General features: G+C 43.8%; 1 protein-coding gene and 1 long non-coding RNA gene across 4 annotated transcripts in view; one reads left to right on the top strand and one right to left on the bottom strand.

Annotated features, from left to right (window-relative positions):
* Nucleotides 1-21,092, top strand: part of LOC138741038 (uncharacterized) — a 54,997-nt gene extending 33,905 nt beyond the window's left edge. The window contains exons 4-5 of one of the 2 annotated variants that reach the window (XR_011343279.1): nucleotides 10,143-10,234; nucleotides 19,456-21,092. This is a non-coding gene — a long non-coding RNA (uncharacterized lncRNA). The remainder of the gene's footprint in view (nucleotides 1-10,142; nucleotides 10,235-19,455) is intronic. The other variant, XR_011343280.1, reaches the window with a different exon arrangement.
* The window catches only part of LOC138741037 (V-set and immunoglobulin domain-containing protein 2-like), a 72,653-nt gene that overhangs the window by 23,472 nt on the left and 25,004 nt on the right, over nucleotides 1-24,177 (bottom strand). For both annotated transcript variants that reach the window (XM_069894513.1, XM_069894512.1), the window contains 2 exons: nucleotides 5,246-5,409; nucleotides 834-1,041 (listed from right to left, as the gene is read on the bottom strand). In XM_069894513.1, coding sequence (XP_069750614.1) covers nucleotides 834-1,041; nucleotides 5,246-5,409 — 372 coding nt within the window. The remainder of the gene's footprint in view (nucleotides 1-833; nucleotides 1,042-5,245; nucleotides 5,410-24,177) is intronic.

The following is a 24,177-nucleotide window of genomic DNA, read 5'->3' as shown; positions in this document are numbered from 1 at the left end:
GGGATTGAATTCAGAAATAGGGAGGACATGTTGCAACTCTACAAATCTCGGGTAAGACCACACTTAGTGTATTGCGTTCAGTTCTGATCATCTCATTATAGGAAGGATGTGGAAGCTATGGAGAAGGTGCCAAGGAGATTTACCAGGATGTTGCCTGGATTGGGAAACAAGTCTTATGAGGCAAGGTTAGCAGAACTGGGACTTTTCACTTTGGAGGATAGAAGGATGAGAGGAGACTTGATAGAGATCTACGAGATTATGAGAGGCATAGATAATGTGGATAGCCAGCACCTGTTTCCTAGGGCAGGATCAGCAAATGTCAGAGGACATGTGTACAAAATTAAGGGAGGGAAGTTTAGGGGAGACATCAGGGGTAACTATTTTACACAGAGGGTTGTGGATGCCTTAAATGCCTTGCCATGGATGGTGGTGGAGGCTGAAACATTGAGGGCATTTAAGAAACTCTTAGACAGACACATTGATGAAAGGAAAATAGAGGGTTTTGGAGTAGAGAGGATTTAGTACATTTTTAAGGAAGGATCCTTGAAGCATTTGGAAGTGCTTGCTTTGGGAATCTCGTGATAGAAATGCAGTCATACAAAACTAGTTCAGTGTTATCAGACCTTTAATGCTAAGGACATTGCACAAAATGTTTACAATAGGAAAAAATTTTGCATTCACTATTAAACTTTTTGTATCTTCTTATGAAAATTTTGATTTAATAATAGTTTTGTTGGAATGTTGGCATGATTTTAAATTATTTGCTCCCCGTTTTCAACATTTAAAGATATAAGTTAAGAACCAACAGGAAGAAAAGAGCTTCTTCTCCTTACCTTGCACTATTAAATTAATGAATGCCTCAGAGGGTCCAACAAAGTCTGGAGGATTGTTGATATCACAGGAATACGTGCCAGTATCTGATGACTTGGTGTTTTCAAGAAAAATGGAAGCATCTCCTTTGGTTGGATCCTGATCAATCAGTTTGATTCTTTTGGCCAAAGGCCCAAGTTTGTAAACTGTTCCACCAGTGTAGTAAAGAATCTAAACAGACATAACTATTTTTCAAAATCATTCATTAAAATAAATTTATCATCAGGATCTTGATTCCATGAATCCAACCATTGCGATTGTGAGACCATGAATCTCTCAGAGGCTCCCGGTTCAGCCTTAATACTTAGAAGCTAATTGCTTCCCACTAGTTAATCCTTTCTCTTTGCATGGATTCCAGTGTGGAACTAGCTTGCAACTGTACTTATTTTAGATTAATAACAGGCTGCACTGTTGGCGTAGTGGTTAGTGCATTACCTTTACAGCACCAGCGATCGGGACCAGGGTTTGTCTGTCAGGAGATTGTAGGTTCTTCCCACGTCTGCGTGGGTTTTCCCCTGGGGGCTCCAGTCTGCTCCCACCATTCAAAATGTGCCAGTTAATTGGGTGTAAATTGAGTAGCACGAACTCGTGGGCCATTTTATGCCTTATTCTCACAACCCTCTTTCTTACCTACCCTTGATTCTGTAACACATTTGCAATTGCTTAATTCCTTTGCTACAGTGTTTTCTCAATGTTTATCATAAATTCCTTCCCCCCCACCCCAAAAAAAAACAATGTCTGGAAGAATTCAGAAGGTGGGTTGCAAAATCTGGAGATGAAGGGATGGTCAATGTTTTGGGTCAAGATTCTTTATCAGGAATCACAGGAGATGCTTGACCTGCTGCATTCCTCCAGCAGTTTGTTTTTTGCTCCACGTTTCAGCGTCTGGTAAACTCCTGTGTCTCCATGAATCCTCCTGTGTCTCTAAGGGTCCCGTATTTGCCCTTGCTTATCCTTCCCTTCTTACTTAAGTGTATAAACTCCCAAAATCTATTTTTATGCTTCCTGCCAGTGTACTTTCATAGCTTATCTTGCCTTTGTCTGACAATTTATTGGTCTTCCTTTGCTGGGTTCTTAAATGCTCCCAGTCTTCAGGCCTTCTGCTATTTCTGGCTTCTTTATAAACCTCCAAACTTCCATTTCTCTTGTCAGCATGGATGAATCACTTCTTGTTGTGGGCCTTGATGCTCAAAAGGATGTTTTATTTTTCCTCCACAATTTATGCATTACTTCCTTAAATGCTCAGCTTTGCCTGTGGAAAGTTTCAATTTCTCAATCATCCACAACCAATGTCTTTTTATCCCTCCATAGTTTCCTTGGTTTCAATTTAAGTCCCCAGTTTCACTTGGAATGACAACGCTTACAAACCGATTGAAAAATGTATATAACTTCAGGGATTGCTATGTTGCCCAGCTCTGATACTTCCTCATAAATCCAGCCCAAGGCCATGAAAACCGACTTCCATCTTGATTTAAGACCTCATCTGCAGCCATGACTTTATGTCACAGACATGTGTTGGAGGGTCATGGAATCATCAAGTCATACACGACAGAAATGAGCTCTCAACCTACCATGTCCATGCTGACCTTCTTGCTTATCTACACTAATCCCATTTGGCCACATTCGGACCATGTCTTTCTAAGCCTTGCTATTTACAGAAGAAAACATGGAGATTACATCTGATTCTACCATCTTCCTGGCACTGCATTCTAGACATCAACCACTCTCTGGCTAAAACTCTTACCCCTAAGATTCCCTTCTTCCAATCTTAAACCTCTGCCATAATTTCATTTAGTCAACCATAACATTCCCGTCAATCGCAAAAGTTTTTGGGTGGCATCATAAGTCCTGAAGTGGACCATCATAAATGGGCTGCTGAAGTGGTTTGCGAACAGCATCATGCTGGAGGAACACACAAGTACAGCATTGTAAATAATTTGGCCCATACACTGCAGGTGATGCCAGCCCTGTAGAAGTAGGTTGGAGTAATATCATCTTTTCAGGAAGACGATCAACATAACTAGCCAGATTATAGAGCGTTGTGCTTGGACTTGGATTCACAAACATGCCTGGCAAGGTTAACGTAGTGCCATATACTAGGTCTGCCACTGAACATCTAAGATCTGCCTTAACAGCAATACGCACTCCAAGGAGAACCATGGGCGAATGTTCACTCCATCTGGACACATCCACACTTGCTGTTAATGCTGCCTTCAAATGTGGATGGAAACACTCAAAGACACCATTGGACTGTGGAAGGTAAGCCATAGTACAAAGATGGGTAGTACCCAGAACATCAGTGAGAGCTCGAAACAACGCCGACTTGAACTGAGACCCTCGATCCATGGTAATTATATGACACTATCCTTATTCTAATATATCCTAATTGCAGAGTATCATCTTCCAAAGTGTGAGCTGTGATAACACAAATTTAGATCTATTTAATCAAACAAATCAAACTCTGTGGCTGTTACTTTATATAGTTTTAATTCATAAACATTTTGCATAACTTTGCAATAAGACTTTCATAACAATGAATAACAAGGTATTTACTCTATGATAGAGATATAAAAAGTATATGAAGATAAAAATGATTATAAAAAGCTTTTAAAGAGATACACAAAGGTATTTAAAGATATACAAAATCTTAAAGAGATACACAAACTTTAGAGATACATAATTCAAAGAAAAATTTCTCATGCTCACATTTCCTTCACATCTTGTAGAATGAAAGAGTAAGCCGTTAGCCTGTGCAGATATTATGATGTATCACATTATAATCACTATGGTAACACTACAAACAATAGTTCTCTTAAAGAGACAGGTACAAAATTAGCTAAGAATTAAAAATACAGGTTTTAACCTTTGCAGTAATAGAGACCAGAACGCCAAAAGATCGAATCCAATAATCCATAAAAGCCCTAGCTACAGTCTCCACAGAGATGTATAGGAATGGCATCCTGCCACCTGGTAGTCAAATCTTCACATGTGAGCAGATAAATATATCTCCGAGATGGCGGAAGCGGGTCTACCAAATCTAGGCGCACGTACTGGAAACTGGAATCCAGAACAACAAAATCCTCCATCTTTGATTTCATGTGCCTGGAGACTTTAGAGCATTGACATGACAAGTAGGTCCTTGCTCATAATCCAACATCCTGTTTAACATGAAGCCAGATAAAACATTCCGAACTCGTTTGATTGATGCTCTTCTGCCAGGATGCGATAGATTGTGAAGAAACTCAAAATTCATCTGCCTCATAGCTGCCAGCACAAAAGGCCTAGGCTTTCCTGTGGAAAAATCACAGACTAACTTTTCACCTGATTCATCCAGGGTCACACCTTGAAGATGGAGTCCAGAGTTGATTGGTGTGCTGTGTATGACCCATGGTTGTGAAATCGATGGCAGTAGTTATAGGTATGGAGTCAATGTTGTGCCTGGACAGGGCATTGGCCACAGCATTCGCTTTTTCTCAGATGTGCTGAATGTCTAATGAAAATTGTAGAATGAAGTCCTAATGCCAAATCTCTCTGGGCGAGTAGAGAGGCGTGCTTGTACTCCTAGTATGTGTAAGAGGCTGATGGTTTGTATAAATGGTGAAAGGACCGCTTCCCAATAAAAAGCAGAAATGTTTCACTGCAAGATAGATGGCCAAGAGTTCTTCACCAAATGTACAATATTTTGCCTGAGCCAGTGACAGCTTGGCTGAAAAATAACATCAGAGGTTTCAATTGCTCATAGACTCATTCTTCTCACATTGCTCCCACAGCACTGACAGATGCATCTATGGTAAGAGTGAGCAAGGCATTGGGCTTTTGATGTACAAGCATCATTGCTTTGCAAGCACAGTCTTGAAAACATCATCTCCCTGTCACTCTATTAGGTCCATGTCTTTCTAAGCCCTTCCTGTCCATATATCTGTCCAAATATGTATCCAGTGTTGTAACTGTGCCCACTTCTATAGCATTCTCTGGCAGTTCATTCCAGATACAGACGATCTTCTGAATAAAAAAGTTACTCTCAGGTCCCTCTTAAATCTCTCACCTTAAATGCAAGGCTTCTCATTCTAGAATTGTCTACCTTGGGAGCATTCACATTACCCCAGCCTCCTCTTGGTTTGAGAAACCTGTATCAGATCACCCCCTCAACTTCCTTCACTCCAGGGAAAACAAGCCATCCCATCCAATCTCTCTCCATAACTGTACTTTCCCAGTCCAGCTCTATGTTTTGATGTTGAGACAGTACTGTTAATTGGACCACAGCTATGTTTGAGAGAAGGGACCACATATTATTTTGTTCCCCTGTAGTTTGGCATTTGGTTGTGAGCAGGTGACACTTTGAGCTATAGAGAGACAAGGCACAACTAAATCTTACCTTCTCTGCGTCTGCATCTTCACTTGGGCCTGGTCTAAATCGCCACTCGAGGGTGAACGTGGACTGGACATGCGTTCTGTAACTGCATCTAAGGGTTGCATTGTTGCCAATATTTACTATCACATTCGGCTGATTTGTTGTGACATATATTGATTGTATTACATCTAGAAAAATAGATTTGAGAGAATTATTTCCATGAAATGGTTCTTCTTAACAATAAACCTTTTCTAGAACCCTATCTTAAATTTTAAATGACATTGAAAGGGGCTATTAAGCCCACTGAGTCAATAAGCGATCTGCAAATAGCCCCATTCTCACACTAACTATCCCCGTAATTTAGTAGAACATAACACCACAGTACAGCCCCTTCAGCCATGATGTTGTGCCACCTATTTAAACCTATTCCACAACATTCTAATCCTTCCTTACTTTGTGCCCATAACACTTTTTCTTACATCCATGTTCTTACTGTACTAGCCTTGACACCACCCCTGGAAATACATTCTAGCCACCCACCACTCTCTGTGTGAAAAAAACTTACCTCTGACATCTTCCTTAACATTCCCTTCACTTACCTTACACAGATGTCTTGTGCTATTTGCTATTGTCACCTTGGGAAAAAGGTGCTGTTCACCCTATCTATGCCCCCCATAATCTTATATACCATTGGTAAGTCACCTCTCAACCTTCGCCAATTGTAAGAGGAAAGCCCTAACTCTCATAATCTTGTTCTCCAGTCCACGCAAAGTGCTAGGGTATTTTTTCCACACTCTCTCTAAAGCATCTACATCCTTCCTGTAATGAGGTGACCAGAACTGAATGCAAAATTCCAAATGTGGTCTAACCAGAGTTTTATAGAGCTGCAACATGTCCTCACAGCTCTTGTAATTTTTTTTCTTTTTTCTGTAATTTCTCTCCATTCCCATCAATTCACCGCCAGATTTTCGCACCTGCACACCAGGGATAATTAATTTACCAATCCACACATCCTTGGGATGTGGGAAGAAACTGGAGCTTCCAAGACCAACCCACTTGGTCACAGGGAGAATGTTGAAGTTCACACAGGCAGCACAGGAGCTAAAAGATGTGAGGCAGCAGTTTGACCAGCTCAATCACTGTGCCAAGGTCATCATTTATTCCCTATCCCTGCTTAAGATAGATTGAACTGTGTCATTGAATGTTGCATGTGCTAGTCTTCAGCAGAAATCACTCATCACAATGAAGTGTGATGGGTCATGCTATATTTTATATTGTATGTTTCAAAGGAGATACATTGTGGTCGGTTTTATTTTAGAGTAGGTCATATACAAACACTTCAAAACAGATCTCATTTAAAATGCCAGAGCTCTGCTCAAGCCAGACAGTCCAGGCTCCAGGTGCCTTTCCAAAAACTTTGAAGAATACCTACAGAGACTTCACAAGTAGGTGTTAATTGAACATGCTGTGGAGTTATGGATTATTGCTTTGGAAAGAAAGAGATGAACGAACTCAGTAGATTGGATCCGGTGCCGCACTCTGTCACATAAAAACACTTTGAAAGAGATCTCATTTAAAATATATCTATATACAATATAAAATATAACATCATCTGTCACAGAAGAAACTTCATCGCACTGCGTGGCAACTTGATTTGGAGCTGTCACCACTACATCAATGAGGGACATTGGCTTAGCTGTCTGAATAAGTTCATCTTTGTTCTCCACTTACCATCTATAATCAGTAAATATCATTAGTGGGGCAGACATGTAGCCCTCATTCCAAGAAAGTTAATTACCAGATGCACGAGTGTTAACTATCACATGGTTAAACTGGCCAATTATATTGAAAGAGACCCAAATCTTCTGAATCCTGCAGTTCAGTGAGCAACTAAGGCCTTCACTACAAAAAAAAAGAGCACCATAGAGATGACTTCCAGTGATGAGTCAAATTGGAATATTGTGTGCAGGTTTAATCTTCCTATCCAAGTCAGGATGTAGCAGTGCAGTGGAAGTTGTTCAAATTGATTCCTGGGATGTTGAGCTAGGTGTATATGAGTGATGAAGCACTCTGAGCCAACATTGTCTGGAGTTTACATGACTGAAAACAAACCTCACTCTAATATACACGTTATTTTGGGGCTTGACAAGGAAAATGCAGAATTGATGTTACCCCAGGCTGAGATATCTGGGCTCCAGAGTGACAAACTTAAAACGAGGAGTTATTATTCTGGACAGATATGAAGAAAAAAGTCTTCACACAGAGTGAGAACAAGCTTTGAAATTCTCCACTCAGGAAATTTAGGAAGGCTCAGTTTCCATGAATATTCAGAATCAATTGAATTTTAGGTGTTAAGGAAATCAAAGGAAAATGACATTGAGAAAAAAGATCACCCATGAATAACGTGGAAGTGCAAGGTGATGAATGATCTACTGATTATGTTTTTTTGTGTATTTAAGCAAAAATTGTTGCTGCTTTTGACTATTTCACTATTACATCACAATAATTTGTGAAGTGCAGTCTTCCAATGCTGGCCATCATTCTGGGTTTTTTTTAGCAACTGCTGCTCAGCCGAACATATTCATTTGTCCTCAATTTTCATGGAAGAACAGAGAGGTATCAGTCCATCAAAAAAAAAATCAGAAGCAGGGAAGCTTTGCTCTGTGATAACTGTTAGTGCCACAGTGTTACAGTGCCAGTGATCGGGACTGGGGTTCAAGGAGTTTTTACATTCACCCCATGTTTACATGGGTTTTCTCCAGGGCCTCCAGTTTCCTCCCACCATTCAAAACATAGTGGGGGGTATCGGTCAATTGGGTTTAATTGGGTGGCACGGGCTTGTGGGCAGAAATGGCTTGTTACTGTGTTGTGTGTCTAAATTTAAAATTTAAATATAAACATTTAAAATCATGTGAGAGGAAAAGGATAAAAACACCCAAATTTAAATCAAATTTGTAGATTGCAGTTATATTTTCATTGGGTTTTCTTATAATGAATTGCAAGGTCAGATAAATAAAACCCTTGAGTAATTATTCTACCTCACACCAAGGAGTTTGTACACTCTCCACGAGTCTGCGTGGGTTTTCTCCAGGGTCTCCAGTTTCTTCCCACCCTTCAAAATGTACCAGGATTTAGGTTAATGGTGTGTAAATTGTTTGGCACGGGCTCGTAGGGGTGAATTGGCCTGTTACAGTGGTGAATGACTAAATTTTTTTAAAAATTAAAACCATGATGTTCCCCTTTAGCTGCCTTGTTGTTTGATGGCAGTGAATCCTTGATACAGAACTCCAACCCTTCTCAGTGATAACACATCCAGAAGAGGGCAATTTTATTTCACCGGATGAATGGTAAATGGGAGCAATCAAATTAACTAACGTTTTGAAAAGTCATCTTATTTCACTTTCCATTGAATGTTCTTTTTTCTTTGAATATTTTATTTATAATAAGCACATGCATAAATATGGTTTTCATATATCAAAGTATTATATAAAAGGAATGATTAAATACATGTTAATTTTATATAAAGAGGTGAGCAAACTGATCAGTCGGGGTTCGATTGAAGCAACTTTAATTCCTCAACAATTGCATGATTAGCTCAGTGACATCGCCAATTTAAGTAATGCTTAGCTGCGGGGTCTGGGCACAAGATGGCGTAACAGCATTGGCGGAGCTGCTGCCATTGTAGCGCAGCTGCTGGTGTGGACCTGGGAGAGTAGGGAGCCGAGACACAGCGCTCCTCTGCCAACAGCTCCATACAGGCTTTCATGGCCTGTTAAAGGAGCTGATAGTGTTTTATTTTAAAATCCTCCAACCACAGGGACTGGGCCCAAGATGGTGGCGCCTGTGCTGGCAGCAACCTTCGAGGGATTGCAAACTGTAGGGAAGCAGAAGACTGGTGTAGGCACCAGAAAATGGGGAGAATATCCCCTTTTTGAGAAGAAAGAGCAGAGAACATGACCCTACATGACATTGACCACAGCAGCAGTCCAGTTAAGGGCTCTGTGAATAAAGAACATACAGGCAGCGGGCGGTTGGTGACTCAGGGTGTGGAATTCAAGCAGGCTGTGGGCTGCTGGCCACTTGCAATCAAAGGACTCACACCAGGTTGTGAACTGCTGGAGACTAGCTCAAGACTGGCTAAAGGAGTACCAGAACCGGGATGTGAGAAGGTGCTGAATGTGAGAGTGGCTCTCAAGGGGCCTCAGGCACTGAAGGCTTCCTGAGTGTGTCAGAGGTTTGGATCTGGAGCTCAGGTTGCCATTGGTTTGGACTGAAATCTGTCTGGCTGCGGGAGTGCTGGAGGTGAATCCACAAACACTTGGGACTCTCAGTTGCTTCACTATCTCTGACTGTAAGGGGTACCAGGCAATATCTGTTGATAGCAAATCTTTGTCACCTTACAGCAGGCTAAATGAAATTCTGTGTAATATTACATCTGTTTTATTACATGACAATAAAAGTATCTTGAATCAGGATGCCCAATCCAAACTTACTTCAAGCTTATGCTGTAACCTTTTTGGTCCCCTTAACACACTGCAGAGCTAATTAATTCCCATAATTTATTTTGGACAGAGCTTGATAACACAGAAGACACAAGATCATTGGAAGTTACCACAAATATTAAGGTTATAAGGGAGGAATTAAATTTAAATATTTATTAAATTAAATTTGTGTTAATTGCTTTAGCAGTTTCTAGGAAATGAATTGCAATATCAATGGAAGTCAGAAATAGATTTAGGCATGGAACGATGGTGTGCAGAACTTTGTAATTGTATACCATAAGAGAAAATTGCTTATAATCTGCGAGATAAATATCCTATTTTTTGGAAAATTTGGAGCCCATATTTACAACATTTTGGTTTGCACGGGCAAAGGAAAGGAATGAGTTGCGATGACTAACAGCCCTTTGTATAATTTTTAGTACAAATCCATAAATCTTTGTCCGCGAAGCCAAGCCAAAGAATAATGGTGAATGAAGAACATGCAGGCACCATGTGAAGATTTCATTTCTTGGTAACGTCCAATGGACTTTTCTGTATAAATGTTTATTTCTTGGCATTTTCCAGTTTTTTCTTCCTTTCTCTTTTCTTTTTTAGGGGTGGGAGAGTGGGAGGGTGGGGTGAGGCGGATGGGAGTATATTACCACGTAATAATTTAAAAAAAAATAGTTTACAATTGAATGTAAAGTAATTATATTGTGGTTTAAAATTTATAAGTAAAGTATTCCAAAAAAAAGGTGCAACATAGTTTTTGAGGCGTTGTGCAGATGCTTCTGTGGTGCCTACACCTGCTGAATCTGGTCTTGGTTTGAAATCAGTTAATCTATAAATTTATAAATAGAAATAAATATGTAAAAATTATCATGAGGAATTAATAGAATTGAATTGAGTGTGAACTATATGATGGTGGCTTACTCCAAATGAGTTATATTGTTCATTCCCTTCAGTTTTTCCCAATCTTACTCAGCCAACAAATATTCTGGGACACTCCCTCATTGCTGTAAGATCATTTCTTTTCAGCCAATTCAAATGCCCTTCAGGACTAACAATGTGAACCCACCTCACTGATAAATATGTACATAAAGCTCTATTTATAGAGCTCAGGTGAACCATGGGATTTGTTCTAAAAATTATAGAAAGGGCTGTTAGTCATCGCACTCGTTCCTTTCCCCTTTCACTGTTCACAAACACAGATGCCCAGCAAAGTCTTAGAAACCTGGATGCAATTTGATGTAATACTCTTTCCTGTTAATTTATCTTTTCTATATTTTAGTTGAAAGTTTAACCACTGGGTTAAAGACACCTTAAGGGAAAGATAAGCAGTAATAAAAACACAGGCTTCACACATACCAACAACGCAGGTACCTTCCATAATACTGGCTGAGATATCATCAGCCAAAGGAAATCACATAAGCTGCAGATGCCAGACATCAGAGGTAAAATCAGGCAATACTGGAAACATTCAGCAGATCAAGTAGGTTTTGGAAAGAGAAACTGAGTTACTAATTCAGATCAAAAACAAAGAATCACCAGTCTACGATGCTAACCCTCTTTCCACAGATATTGACTGATCCGTTGTTTGCAAAACTTTCCGTTCTTATATTGAGGGTATTGCAGAAGCAGCAAGATCAGCCTTGAGAAGAAACACTGATGCTGTGAATTACGGAAAGTAACTTCATGTCGAACTGAATGATGCAGGGTTAGAAGAATGAATGAGTGCAAAAAAATCAGCGAAGTCAGTGACCTGGTGACTGGCTTATTTGACCTGTATGGAAGTGTACATCAGAAATGGGAACTAAATGTATTGCAAAAATGATTTCCATCGTATGAAAAAAATACTGTGGCTACTGGAAGCTCAAACTCTTCCATTGTTCTACTTGTTTTCCACCTATGTGCTGACAATACCACAGTAGTGTTTTTTTATAAAAGGGAGTGTTGAGTCAGGAGAGTAAAAGCCAGAGGTATTAGATCGAGCGATCATTTAGAGGTGGAGCGGGTGAGCAAATTTAAATTCCTCGGAGTCACTATCTTGGAGGACCTCTCCTGTACTAAACACATGAATACCATCGTGAAGAAAGCACATCAGTGCCTCTACTTCCCCAGGAGTTTGCGGAGGTTTGGTATGACATCAAAAAACCTTGGCAACCTTCTACAGATGTGTAGTGGATAGTCTGCTGACCAGCTACATCATGGCCTGGTATGGGCACACCAATACCTCTGAGTGGAAAGCCCAGCAAAAGTTAGTGAACTCAGGTAAAAGCAAAACTCTCCCCATTGTTGAGAAAATCTACATAGAGCATTGCTGTCAGAGAGTAGCGGCAATCATCGAAGATCCACACCACCCAGGGCATATTCTGCTTTTGTTGATGCCATCAGAAAAGAGGTATAGGTGCCACGTGACTTGTACCACCAGGTTCAGGAACAGTTTTTATTTTGCATTACCAATCAGTTGAAATACTGTCAGCTTCCACGAAAAAAAGAATCTCAGTGTTGTATGTAATATCATGTATGTACCCTGAAAATAAATCTGAAATCTGAACTTTGAAAAATGAAAACAGAAGATACCTGATGAAGACCCCAAGCTTGAATATTCATCACCTTTTAGTTCCTATGGATGGTACATGACCTGCTGAGTTTCTCCAGCATATTTGTTTATTGCACTCAACCCCAGCATCTGTAGATTTTCTTGTTTAACTAGATCCTGAAAATACTCAGCAGGTCAGAAATGATATAGTCGTCAACAGGAAACATTAACTCAATTTCTCTTCACAAACACTGCCTGGTCAACTGAGCATCCTTATGTTTTTCTTTCAACTCCCTTTGCATTTGTCAGCACGAGTTTTTCGGACAGATATCAGCAGGCTGCCCTTGTAAAACCTACCCAGCACGAGTCAGCACTTTCACACAAAGATGAGAAACCATCAGCAGAATGGGGATGAGGCTGGTTGGCGTAACAGTCAGTGCAACACCTTTATAGCATCAGCGATTGGGACCGGGGTTTGAATTCCGTGCTGTCTGTAAGGAGTTTGTACGTTCTCTCCGTGTCTGTGTAGGTTTTCCCCAGCGTCTCCGGTTTCCTCCCACTGTTCAAAACATACCGGGGCTGTAGGTTAATTGAGCGTAAATTGGGTGGCATGGACTCGTGGGCTGGAAGGGCCTGTTACCGTGCTGTATGTTGAAACATTGCCTTGACGTTTTCTGTTTATTTATTCATGTGGTTTTCATTAGAAAACTTTGCATTTTATTACTCATGTCAGTATCCTTAAGGTGGTGAGCCAGCTTCATGAACTATTTTCTTCTTTGGCATGGCTTCGCGGATGAAGATTTATGGAGGGGTATGTCCACGTCTGCTGCAGGCTTGTTGGTGACTGACAAGTCCGATGCGGGACAGGCAGTCACGGTTGCAAGGGAAAATTGGTTGGTTGGGGTTGGGTGTTGGGTTTTTCCTCCTTTGCCTTTTGTCAGTGAGGTGGGCTCTGCGGTCTTCTTCAAAGCAGGTTGCTGCCCGCTGCACTGTGAGGCGCCAAGATGCACGGTTGGAGGCGAGATCAGCCCACTGGCGGTGGTCAATGCGGCAGGCACCAAGAGATTTCTTTAAGCAGTCCTTGTACCTCTTTTTTGGTGCACCTCTGTCTCGGTGGCCAGTGGAGAGCTCGCCATATAACACGATCTTGGCAAGGTGATGGTCCTCCATTCTGGAGATGTTACCCACCCAGGCAGTTGGGTGAATTATTCTTTGGCTTGGTTTCACGGACAAAGATTTACGGAGGGGTAATGTCCACGTAAGCTGCAGGCTCGTTTGTGGCTGACAAGTCCAATATGGGACAGGCAGACACGGTTGCAGCAGTTGCAGGGGAAAATTGGTTGGTTGGGGTTGGGTGTTGGGTTTTCCCTCCTTTGTCTTTTGTCAGTGAGGTGGGCTCTGCGGTCTTCTTCAAAGGAGGTTGCTGCCGCCGAACTGTGAGGCACCAAGATGCACGGTTTGAGGTAATATCAGCCCACTGGCGGTGGTCAATGTGGCAGGCACCAAGAGATTTCTTTAGGCAGTCCTTGTACCTCTTCTTTGGTGCACCCCTGTCACGGTGGCCAGTGGAGAGCTCGCCATATAACCCGATCTTGGGAAGGCGATGGTCCTCCATTCTGGAGACGTGACCAACCCAGCGCAGTTTGATCGTCAGCAGCGTGGATTCGATGCTGTTGGCCTCTTTCATCTCGAGTACTTCGATGTTGGAGATGAAGTCGCTCCAATGAATGTTGAGGATGGAGCGGAGACAATGCTGGTGGAAGCGTTCTAGGAGCCGTAGGTGATGCCGGTAGAGGACCCATGATTCGGAGCCGAACAGGAGTGTGGGTATGACAACGGCTTTGTATACTCTAATCTTTGTGAGGATTTTCAGTTGGTTGTTTTTCCAGACTCTTTTGTGTAGTCTTCCAAAGGCGCTATTTGCCTTGGCGAGTCTGTTGTCTATCTCATTGTCGATCCTTGCATCTGATGAAATGGTGCAGCCGAGATAGGTAAACTGGTTGACCGTTTTGAGTTTTGTGTGCCCGATGGAGATGTGGGGGTGCTGGTAGTCATGGTGGGGAGCTGGCTGATGGAAGACCTCAGTTTTCTTCAGGGTGACTTCCAGGCCAAACATTTTGGCAGTTTCTGCAAAACAGGACGTCAAGCGCTGAAGAGATGGCTCTGAATGGGCAACTAAAGCGGCATCGCCTGGCAAAGAGTAGTTCATGGACAAGTTGCTCTTGTGTCTTGGTGTGAGCTTGCAGACGCCTCAGATTGAAGAGACTGCCATCCGTGCGGTACCGGATGTAAACACCGTCTTCATTGTTGAGGTCTTTCATGGCTTGTTTCAGCATCATGCTGAAGAAAATTGAAAAGAAGGTTGGTGCGAGAACGCAGCCTTGCTTCACGCCATTGTTAATGGAGAAGGGTTCAGAGAGCTCATTGCTGTATCTGACCTGACCTTGTTGGTTTTCGTGCAGTTGGATAACTATGTTGAAGAACTTTGGGGGGCATCCGAGGCACTCTAGTATTTGCCAAAGCCCTTTCCTGCTCACGGTGTCAAAGGCTTTGGTGAGGTCAACAAAGGTGATGTAGAGTCCTTTGCTTTGTTCTCTGCACTTTTCTTGGAGCTGTCTTAGGGCAAAGACCATGTCAGTAGTTCCTCTGTTTGCGCGAAAGCCGCACTGTGATTCTGGGAGAACATTTTCGGCGACACTAGGTATTATTCTATTTAGGAGAATCCTAGCGAAGATCTTGCTTGCAATGGAGAGCAGCATGATTCCCCTGTAGTTTGAGCAGTCTGATTTCTCGCCTTTGTTTTTGTACAGGGTGAGGATGATGGCATCACGAAGGTCCTGAGGCAGATTTCATTGGTCCTAGCAGAGCTTCAGAAACTCATGCAGCTTGGCATGCAGAGTTTTGCCGCCAGCCTTCCAGACCTCTGGGGGGATTCCATCCATACCTGCTGCTTTGCCACTTTTCAGTTGTTCAATTGCCTTGTATGTCTCTTCCCGGGTGAGAACCTTATCCAGCTCTAGCCTTAAGGGCTGTTGAGGGAGCTGGAGCAGGGTGGATTCTTGGATTGAGCGGTTCGCACTGAAAAGAGATTGGTAGTGTTCTGACCATAGGTTGAGGATGGAGATCTTGTCGCTGAGGAGGACTTTGCTGTCTGAGCTGCGTAGCTGGCTTTGGACTTGGGTTGAGGGGCCGTACACAGCCTTTAGAGCCTCGTAAAAAACCCCTGAAGTCACCATTGTCCGCGCTGAGCTGGATTCGTTTAGTGAGGCTAGTCCACCACTCATTTTGGATCTCCCGGAGTTTGCGCTGAAGATGGCTGCATGCGCGACGGAAGGCTCATTTCTTCTCTGGCCAGGACGGCTTTGCAAGGTGAGCCTGCTGGGCAGCTCACTTCCTTGCCAGCAGCTCCTGGATTTCCTGGTTGTTTTCGTCGAACCAGTCCTTGTTTTTCCTGGTGGAGAAGCCCAGTACCTCTTCAGTGGATTGCAGTATGGCAGTCTTCAGCTGATCCCAGAGGGTTTCAGGGGACAAGTCCGTGAGGCGGATTGAATCCTCAAGCTTTGCTTTGAGGTTTGCCTGGAAGTTTCCTCTCACTTCGTCTGACTGCAAGTTTCCAACATTGAACCTCTTTCTGAGGGCTTTATTGTTCCTGGACTTTGGCTTGAAGTGAAGGTTGAGCTTGCAGCGAGCCAGCCATTGGTCAATGTGGCATTCCGCACTGGGCATGACCCTGGTGTGGAGCACATCTCGTTTGTCTCTTTCTCGTACCAGGACGTAGTCCAGGAGGTGCCAGTGTTTGGATCGGGGATGCATCCAAGTAGTCTTCAGGCTGTCCCTCTGCTGAAAAAGGGTGTTTGTAATGACAAGCCGCTGTTCTGCGCAGAGCTCCAACAGGAGGCGCCCATTCTCGTTGCACTTGCTGACACCATGCTTGCCCAGGATTTCTGGCCAGGTTTCTGAGTCTTTGCCGACACGAGCGTTGAAGTCGCCAAGGATGACAACCTTGTTGGCTGTAGGGGTGCGTTGAATGAGGTTGCGCAGATCAGTGTAGAACTTGTCCTTTTTTGCTGGTTCCGCCTGGAGGGTTGGTGCATAGACACTGATGAGGGTGATGCGACGCTTGTTTTGAAGGGGGAGTCACATGGACATGATCCGGTCCGAGTGGTCTGTCGGGAAGTTTTCGAGTTTGGAGGCAATGGAGTTCTTGACCATGAAGCCAACATCAGATAGGCGTCGTTCATCCATAGGCTTGCCAGACCAGTAGAGTGTGTAGCCTGCGCCGTGTTCTTGGAGGCTGCCTACATCTACAAGGCGGACTTCACTGACAGCGGCTATGTTGACGTCAAGTCTGAGGAGTTCATGTGCGATGAGGGCAGACCGACGTTCAGGTCGGTGGCTGTCATCCTTGTCTAGCATGGTTCTGATGTTCCAGCATGCTAGCTTGAGTTTGTGAGCATCTTTTGAGGGGGAGGACGTGGGGGGGGAGGACGTGGACATGTCCTCGGGCCTGCGCAAAGGAGCTTTTAGGTGGAGTGCAGTGTACGCAGTACTGACCCCACCCTTTACACCGATGGTTCGTGTGCCGTGGCCAAGCAAGCTGGGACGTGGCAGCAAGGTCTTTGGGTCGTAGGTTTTATATCAGAATGGCCTTCTCCTATGCAAGTTTCGTACCTGGGCTGGAGTGGCCTGCCTCCCCTCCTAGGTCGGACCATACCTGGTCGCAAATTACCTGTGGACATGGCCTAGGTAAGTTTAATTGGGTTCTCTAACTACCTCTGAGGTAGGTCAGGGACCCGGTTGGATTCTGACGGGGTTAACCGAGTCACACCCTTTCTTACTGCTGTGTAACTGGGGTGTAAAATGTAAAAAGCGAGGGGGAGGCGGCGGCCCCGGCCTCGGTAGAGCGAAGCAGGCAGAGGCCCCGGTCCGGGCAGAAAGAAGGAGGCGGCGGCCCCAGTCCGGGCAGAAGCGAGCTATAACAGATGGAGAAATGGGGATATTTTTTCTAGGTCAGAGTAACAGGTCACTTTCAGGAGAACCTGGAGATGGTGATGTACTTTACACCTCGGTACTCCCTGAAGGTTGAGGTTTGGGAATTTGGATGTACCATGAAAAGACCTTAGAGAGTAACTACTACACATTGTACACATTGTGGAATATCATACCAGTTAAGTGAGTTTGGCAAGTGCTGGATGGAGAGCCTATTTGGCTTAAATTCTACTAATTTCTGTGAGTGATGTGGGATCTTTGCTCATTCAAAGCAAGTGGAGAACCACACACCATGTTCTTGACTTGTGTCCATTGCATGGGAAAAAAAATCTTTGGGAGTAAGGAATGAGTCAAAAAACAAATTGTGCAGAGGGTACGGAGAGACTGCAGATAGGTATAAATAGGTTAAGTGATGGACAAGGAATCTTGCTGATATGGATTCAGAATTAGCTTGCCTACAGAAACCAGAAAGTAGTAGTGAATGGGAATTATTCTGCTTCTGCCTGGAGGTCAGTGACCAGTGGAGTACTACAGGGATCTGTTCTGAGATCTGTTCTGAGACCCCTGCTCTTTGTGATTTTTACAAAGTTGTGGAGGATGGCTCTGTAAGTTTGTGGATGATGCAAAGTTTGGAGCAGTTGTGGATAATGTTGAAGGTTGTTGTAGGTTACAACAGTATATAGATAGCAAGCAGAGTTGAACAGAAATTTGGTAAATGGAGTTCAATCAAAATAAGTGTAATGTGATGCATTTCAGAAGTGATCAAATAGTTGAGAAGGCCTATGGTATGCTGGGTTTCATTAGTCAAGGTGATATAGTAGCCAGCTCTTCAGCGGTTGACGTCCTGTTTTGCGGAAACTGCCAAAATGTTTGGCCTGGAAGTCAGCCTGAAGAAAACTGAGGTCCTCCATCAGCCAGCTCCCCACCATGACTACCAGCCCTCCCACATCTCGAACGGGCACACAAAACTCAAAACGGTCAACCAGTTTACCTATCTCGGCTGCACCATTTCATCGGATGCAAGGATCGACAATGCTGGTCCTCTACCGGCATCACCTACGGCTCCTAGAACACTTCCACCAGCATTGTCTCCGCTCCATCCTCTACATTCATTGGAGCGACTTCATCCCTAACATCGAAGTACTCGAGATGGCAGAGGCCGACAGCATCAAATCCACGCTGTTGAAGATCCAACTGCGCTGGGTAGGTCACGTCTCCAGAATGGAGGACCATCGCCTCCCCAAGATTGTGTTATATGGCGAGCTCTCCACTGGCCATCGTGTCAGAGGTGCACCAAAGAAGAGGTACAAGGACTGCCTAAAGAAATCTCTTGGTGCCTGCCACATTGACCACCACCAGTGGGCTGATATCACCTCAAACCGTGCATCTTGACACCTCACAGTTCGGCGGGCAGCAACCTCCTTTGAAGAAGACCGCAGAGCCCACCTCACTGACAAAAGACAAAGGAGGAAAAACCCAACACCCAACCCCAACCAACCAATTTTCCCTTGCAACCGCTGCAACCGTGTCTGCCTGTCCCGCATCGGACTTGTCAGCCACAAACGAGCCTGCAGCTGACGTGGACATTTACCCCTCCATAAATCTTCGTCCACAAAGCCAAGCCAAAGAAAAAAAGAAATTTTCTGATAAGACCACACGTAGAATATTGTGTTCCATTCTGGTCACCTCATTACAGGAAGGATGTGGAAGCTAAGGAAAGGGTGCAGAGGAGATTTGCCAGTATGTTGCCTGGATTAGAAAATATATCTTATGAGCCAAGGTTAGCAGAGCTAGGGCTTTTCTCTTTGGAGCAAAGAATGAGAGGTGACTTAATAGAGGTCCACAAGTCTATGTAAGATGTAGATAAGGTCGACAAGTAACACCTTTTTCCCAGGACAGGAGTTGCAGACACCAGAGGACATCTACACAAAGTGAAGTGAGGGAAGTTTTGGGGAGACATCAGGGGTAAGGTTTATTTACACAGGGAGTGTGGGTTCTGAAATGCCTTGCTGGGGTGATGGTGAGACTGGAACAACAGGAGCATTTAAGAGACTATTAGATGGGCACATTGATGAAAGAAAAATATAGGGTTTTGAGGTAGGGAGGGTTTTGTTTTGTTTAGGTATATAAAGGAAAGCTCAACATCATAGGCCAAAGGGCCCGTATTATGCTGTAACATTTAATGAGAATGTCTGCCACTTGTTTCTTTGGTTTTACTGCAGGGACATGGAGCTACTTTATTACCTTAAGACTTAGAAATGGAACTGAGCATTATGGATTAACCACTAAACATCCCCATCTCTACTACACTGGATGAAAGATCATTGATGCAGCTTTGATGGTGGTTGGACCTTGGACTGCACTCCTGAAGAACTTGTTGTGAAGCTGGAAAAGTTGCAGGGAAGATTTCTGAGGACTTTGTCAGGACTCAGGTATCTGTGCTCTCAGGAAAGAGTGAGCAATCGGTAGCTTTATTTTTCGGAGCACAAAATCATGAGGGGAATAGATAGAGTGAATGAAGGAGTCTTTTGCTCAGAGAAGGGGAATCAGTAACTAGAGGACATAGGTTTAAGGTAAGGCGGGGACAGATTTAACTTTACTTTTACATAAAGGATGGGGGAGTGTGTATGATACAGGCTGTCCATAGACATTCGGCAACCCTGGGGGAACTTTCTTTTCCTTGTCTTTCTCTCACTGGTAATTTCTGTTGATGATGAATCTGTCTGCCTCATGGCAGACTAAAGGAAATTTCATGTGGTGAACTGCTAAAGTGTACTCTGTTCCTGATTTCCTGATAACCTGGTTCCACCCCATCCTGTGACTGTACCTACAGCCCTTCCCTCTCTTGACCTTGTATAAAGCCTCCATCACCTTCCCCAGAAAGCCCGGGTCATGACACAGGTTGAGGTCCTTGTCTATTGTGAATAAAATCCTGCAGATCAGTGGCTCAGCCTCAGCCTTTTGAGTTACTTACTGTGAGTCAGTAATTTTACATTGTTTTTATTACTAAACAATAAAGGAATCTTGAGGTGGTTGAGCAGGTTCTAAGGCAAAGTTTAGGGGGAAAAAAAATAAACAAGTACATGGATAGGGTGGGTTTAGAGGAATATGGGCCAAATGTAGGTCAGTGGGACTTATGTGGGTGGAACATTTTGGCTGGTGTGGGCAAGTTCGGCCAAAGGGCCTGTTTCCATGCTATATGACCCTGACTTTGATCCAAGGAACTGGTCTCCAACAACCACAACTATTTTCCCTTGTGCCTGGACATGTTTCCATTTCAACTGATTGAGATTTACCCTGATCGTACACTCAGCAATTTCTGCTTGCTGCAACTCCCTGGTATCACTTGTGGTGTCATTGGTACAGGGCTCAACAGTATGACTGAACAATGGTGACTTGCCGAGAGTTATTTTCACTGATAGAGCAGTCACATTCACACTAGAATTGTTTTACTAAGAAGATTTGTTCAGAGCAAGGCCTTCTGGTCAAGTGCTACTGCAAACTGACTGAGTAGTCATGTCAGTTTGAAGCTGAAATGAAACTCCTCTGGGGAATGTGTTCTAATTCTGCCAGGCAGAGTTTAGAGAATTATTCATATCAGTGCTAGTTAAGCAGTGGTATTTCCAAACCTCAGTGTTTTAATTAACCATGCATTTTGGTGCTCACATAATGAATAATTACAGGCTCCAATCAAGGGTTGGCATCGAAAGATCCTAGAATTCCTGGGCGGAAGTCAAGAGAATGGTTCAATGAAAGAGATTAGAAAATTGCTTCTTCAAGGCAAAGAGTTCAGATCATTAAGCTGGTAGGGGTACAGAAATAAAAAGCACACCGTGCTGGAGAAGCTCATCAAAATTTGATGCAGGGCTCAAGCCTGAAATGTCATTTATGTATCTTTAACTTTGCTACATAAAAGAGGACACTTTACCTGCTAAGCTTCTCCAGCATGGTGTGCTTTTTACTTCAACTACGGTGTCAACAGAATTTTGTGATTTACTTCAGGGTGCAGAAATTATTCACGAGAATGCTGCCGGGACGGGGGGAGGTTGTCGCGGCGGGAAGGGGAGGGATGGAGGTGGGGTGGGGGGGCGGGGAGGGTAGAGAGAGGCTGGATAGGGCTAGCAATTTTCTGTCTGGAGCATAAGGGGGAATCCAAGAGGGGTTCATAAACTCATGAGGGCTATAGATGAAATAAGAGGGAAGAGATATGAAAGGAACCTAAGGGGCATCTTTATCACAAAAACAGCTGCCAGATGAGGTAGCAGAAGCAAAGATAATGGATATATTCAAAAGACATTTACACAGGTACATGGATGGTGGTACAGTTGGTGCAGTAGTTAGCGCAATGCCGTTACAGCGCCAATGACTGGGATCAGGATGAGAATCCTGCACTGTCTGTAAGGAGTTTGTACGTTCTTCCCGTATCTGTGTGAATTTCCATGGGGACTCCAGTTTCCTTCCACTACTCGAAATGTATCGAGAGTGTAGGTTAATTGGGTGTAAATTGGACAGCATGGAGTCGTGGGGTGAAATGGTCTGTTACCGTGCTGTATGTCTAAATTTCAATTAAAAAAAAATAAAATTTAATTTAAAAATTTAAATTTAAATTTGATGAGAAAGGTTCAGAGGGGTTGAGGCCGAATGAGGGCAAATGGGATCAGCATTGCTAACATGCTCAATATAGGTCAAATGGCCTGTTTCTATGATGTAGAACTCTGTGACTACAGTATATTCAATGAACAAAACCAACAAGGTCGGGTCAGATACAGCAATGAGCTCTCTGAACCCTTCTCCATTAACAATGGCATGAAGCAAGGCTGCGTTCTCGCACCAACCCTCTTCAATCTTCTTCAGCATGATGCTGAACCAAGCCATGAAAGACCTCAACAATGAAGACGCTGTTTACATCTGGTACCGCACGGATGGCAGTCTCTTCAATCTGAGGCGCCTGCAAGCTCACACCAAGACACAAGAGCAACTTGTTGTGAACTACTCTTTGCAGACGATGCCGCTTTAGTTGCCCATTCAGAGCCAGCTCTTCAGCGGTTGACGTCCTGTTTTGCAGAAACTGCCAAAATGTTTGGCCTGGAAGTCAGCCTGAAGAAAACTGAGGTCCTCCATCAGCCAGCTCCCCACCATGACTACCAGCCGCCCCAACATCTCCATCGGGCACACAAAACTCAAAACGGTCAACCAGTTTACCTATCTCGGCTGCACCATTTCATCGGATGCAAGGATCGACAACGAGATAGACAACAGACTCGCCAAGGCAAATAGCGCCTTTGGAAGACTACACAAAAGAGTCTGGAAAAACAACCAACTGAAAAACCTCACAAAGATTAGCGTATACAGAGCCGTTGTCATACCCACACCTCTGTTCGGCTCCGAATCATGGGTCCTCTACCGGCATCACCTACAGCTCCTAGAACGCTTCCACCAGCATTGTCTCAGCTCCATCCTCAACATTCATTGGAGCGACTTCATCCCTAACATCGAAGTACTCGAGATGGTAGAGGCCTACAGCATTGAATCCACGCTGCTGAAGATCCAACTGCGCTGGGTAGGTCATGTCTCCAGAATGGAGGACCATCACCTTCCCAAGATCGTGTTATATGGTGAGCTCTCCACTGGCCACCGTGACAGAGGTGCACCAAAGAAGAGATACATAAAGCCTAAAGAAATCTCTTGGTGCCTGCCATATTGACCACCGCCAGTGGGCTGATATCACCTCAAACCGTACATCTTGGCGCCTCACAGTTCGGCGGGCAGCAACCTCCTTTGAAGAAGACCGCAGAGCCCACCTCACTGACAAACGACAAAGGAGGAAAAACCCAACACCCAACCCCAACCAACCAATTTTCCCTTGGCACCGCTGGAACCGTGTCTGCCTGTCCCGCATCAGACTTGTCAGCCACAAACGAGCCTGCAGCTGACGTGGACATTTACCCCTCCATAAATCTTCGTCCGCGAAGCCAAGCCAAAGAAAGGGAACAGATGCATTTTAACGAGGATCTGGCTGAAAGTTGTCCAGGTCAGGCTGCTGCTCAATTGAAAACTCCAGTGAAAAAGCATCCCACTCACTCAAATGTTCACAATAATGCCCTCGTCTCCTGACCCTATCCTTCCTCACACATGGCAGCTCTCTGAATGCATTGACCATCCTAAGGCAGGTTTTGGGTGGAATTCCAGCTCGATCTTTCTTCACTTGTTTGAAGCTAATTTCATGATCAGTTTTATTTTGCTGTTAGCAAAAATAGGAAAAACTCTGTCTCAGGTGAAACAGGGTTATTGTTTCATGTCTTTGGCCTTTTTTAACATTGGGATGGATAAATGAGCAAATTAAAGTAATAAAAGCAATATCAGTCAATGAACACATAGACGTTGCTGAGTCAGGTCTGATAATTCCAGGCTTCACTATTTTCCTGCCCTTCTCACATTTCAGTTTCAAGCCCTCCTAAAGAAGTTACTCCATACAATCTCCTTGCTATAGAGCAGCCATTCTTAGCCTTTAATGTGGTTATGGGACTCTGCTCTAAGTATATGAGCCCACTTCCCTGTGAATCGGTCATTTAGTTGGTTTCTTCCATACTTCTCTCCTACCGACGACATAAAAAACAATTTAGGATTTCAGTCCATGATCCCCCATAAATGTGCTGTGGCCCACACCGGAGCCATGTTTTGCCCCCCACCCCCCCCCCACCCCAATCCCTGCACCAGTTTGGAATATTAATTAAATCAGCATTGTATTCTGTTTTTTTTCTCTCTTCTCCTGAGCTTTTCCCTGAATACAGTTCCACAGACACAAGGAATTGTGGATATTGGCATCTGGAGCAAAAGAGAGCTGCTGGGAAGAACACAGAAGGTCAGGCAACATCTCCTGAGGCAAAGGGATGCCCGGTGTTTTTTGAGTCGAGATTCTGTGTCAGTCATGATGCAGGGTCTCA

This window comes from Narcine bancroftii, chromosome 8 (assembly GCF_036971445.1).
Source record: "Narcine bancroftii isolate sNarBan1 chromosome 8, sNarBan1.hap1, whole genome shotgun sequence".
Taxonomy (NCBI): Eukaryota; Metazoa; Chordata; class Chondrichthyes; order Torpediniformes; family Narcinidae; genus Narcine; species Narcine bancroftii.
Note: the sequence above shows the minus strand (reverse complement) of the source record. Positions and strands in the feature narration are given on the sequence as shown.